Source organism: Austrofundulus limnaeus, unplaced genomic scaffold (genome assembly GCF_001266775.1).
Source record: "Austrofundulus limnaeus strain Quisiro unplaced genomic scaffold, Austrofundulus_limnaeus-1.0 Scaffold772, whole genome shotgun sequence".
In the NCBI taxonomy this organism is placed as follows: Eukaryota; Metazoa; Chordata; class Actinopteri; order Cyprinodontiformes; family Rivulidae; genus Austrofundulus; species Austrofundulus limnaeus.
This window is the reverse complement of record NW_013953174.1, coordinates 19032-20083: the sequence shown is the minus strand read 5'-3', so window position 1 is coordinate 20083 and position 1052 is coordinate 19032. Positions and strand designations below refer to the sequence as shown.

The following is a 1052-nucleotide window of genomic DNA, read 5'->3' as shown; positions in this document are numbered from 1 at the left end:
AACAGCGCTGCTTTGCTGGCTTCAGCCGTAAGCAATAAAAGCTTTGCTCAGAACCAGATCTGGATTTGTATGGTCCATTCTCTTCACATTTTTATCTATTTAACATTCATATGGTTTCGTCACGATTTCAGTTAACGAACACGAAATATTATTACAGTAGCAGAAGAAGAATAAATGTTATAATGCCTGGCCCTTTTATCCCCAGAATATATTCAGACAAAACATAATTCACAAAACAATACAAATAAAACGTACAAGCTGCAGGGATTAACTTACATGTGTGAATCCTTGTTGCCCACAGTGGGAATGGCTCCCACTGATTTGACCACATGGCCGATGACGTAAACAAAAGACAGGTAGATGATGGTCCTGTTGGGAGCAAACAGTCACTCAGTGCTGCAGAGTCATGCTGACCTGACACATGTGTGGTCAGAGGGATCCACACCGGTCCTTACACCTCACACCTCCTTCCATGTGGGCAGAATCATATTCTAGCTCACGTCCACTCACTTGAACTTCCCGAGCCAGGAGTCGGCGATGAGGGCTCCCAGGATGGGTGTAAAGTAGCACAGGCCGCTGAAGGCGTGATAGACGGCAGTGGAAAGATCTTTGTCCCATTCCAGGTAGTTGAGGAAATACAGCGTCAGCACGGCTGCAATTAAAACACAAATATGAGCTGGAACCAGAATACAACACTAAATCTGTCCCAACTCCAGGGGTTCAGTTTAACGTGCAGCTTTCAGAATGCAGCTCCCTTGGATGAAGGTTGACTAGTTATAGTTTGAAGTAAAAGTTATTGTATAAATAATCATTTCTGACCCATCATATCGAAATGAGGATTAAGTCAAATTTGGTCAAAATGATCTAATTACATTTCCAGATTCCTGGTTTTAAAAGCTATATTTTGATACCTGGATCATTCTGATATCATAATTAAATCCATATATATGACTTGTTGGTTACGATAATAACACAAAAATATTTGGTCTGAATCCTAATTTTATGTCATTTTAATGAGGAATTTTTGATGTGCTTATAAAGAGGAAACCTCA

The 1052-nt window shown here is 40.4% G+C and overlaps 1 protein-coding gene across 1 annotated transcript in view; it reads right to left on the bottom strand.

The window, feature by feature from the left end:
* The window catches only part of slc15a2 (solute carrier family 15 member 2), a gene marked incomplete at its 5' end in the record, with an annotated part of 51064 nt that overhangs the window by 44174 nt on the left and 5838 nt on the right, over nucleotides 1-1052 (bottom strand). The window contains 2 exon segments of the mRNA XM_014028502.1: nucleotides 277-369; nucleotides 511-652. Of these exon segments, the coding sequence (XP_013883956.1) occupies nucleotides 277-369; nucleotides 511-652 (235 nt within the window).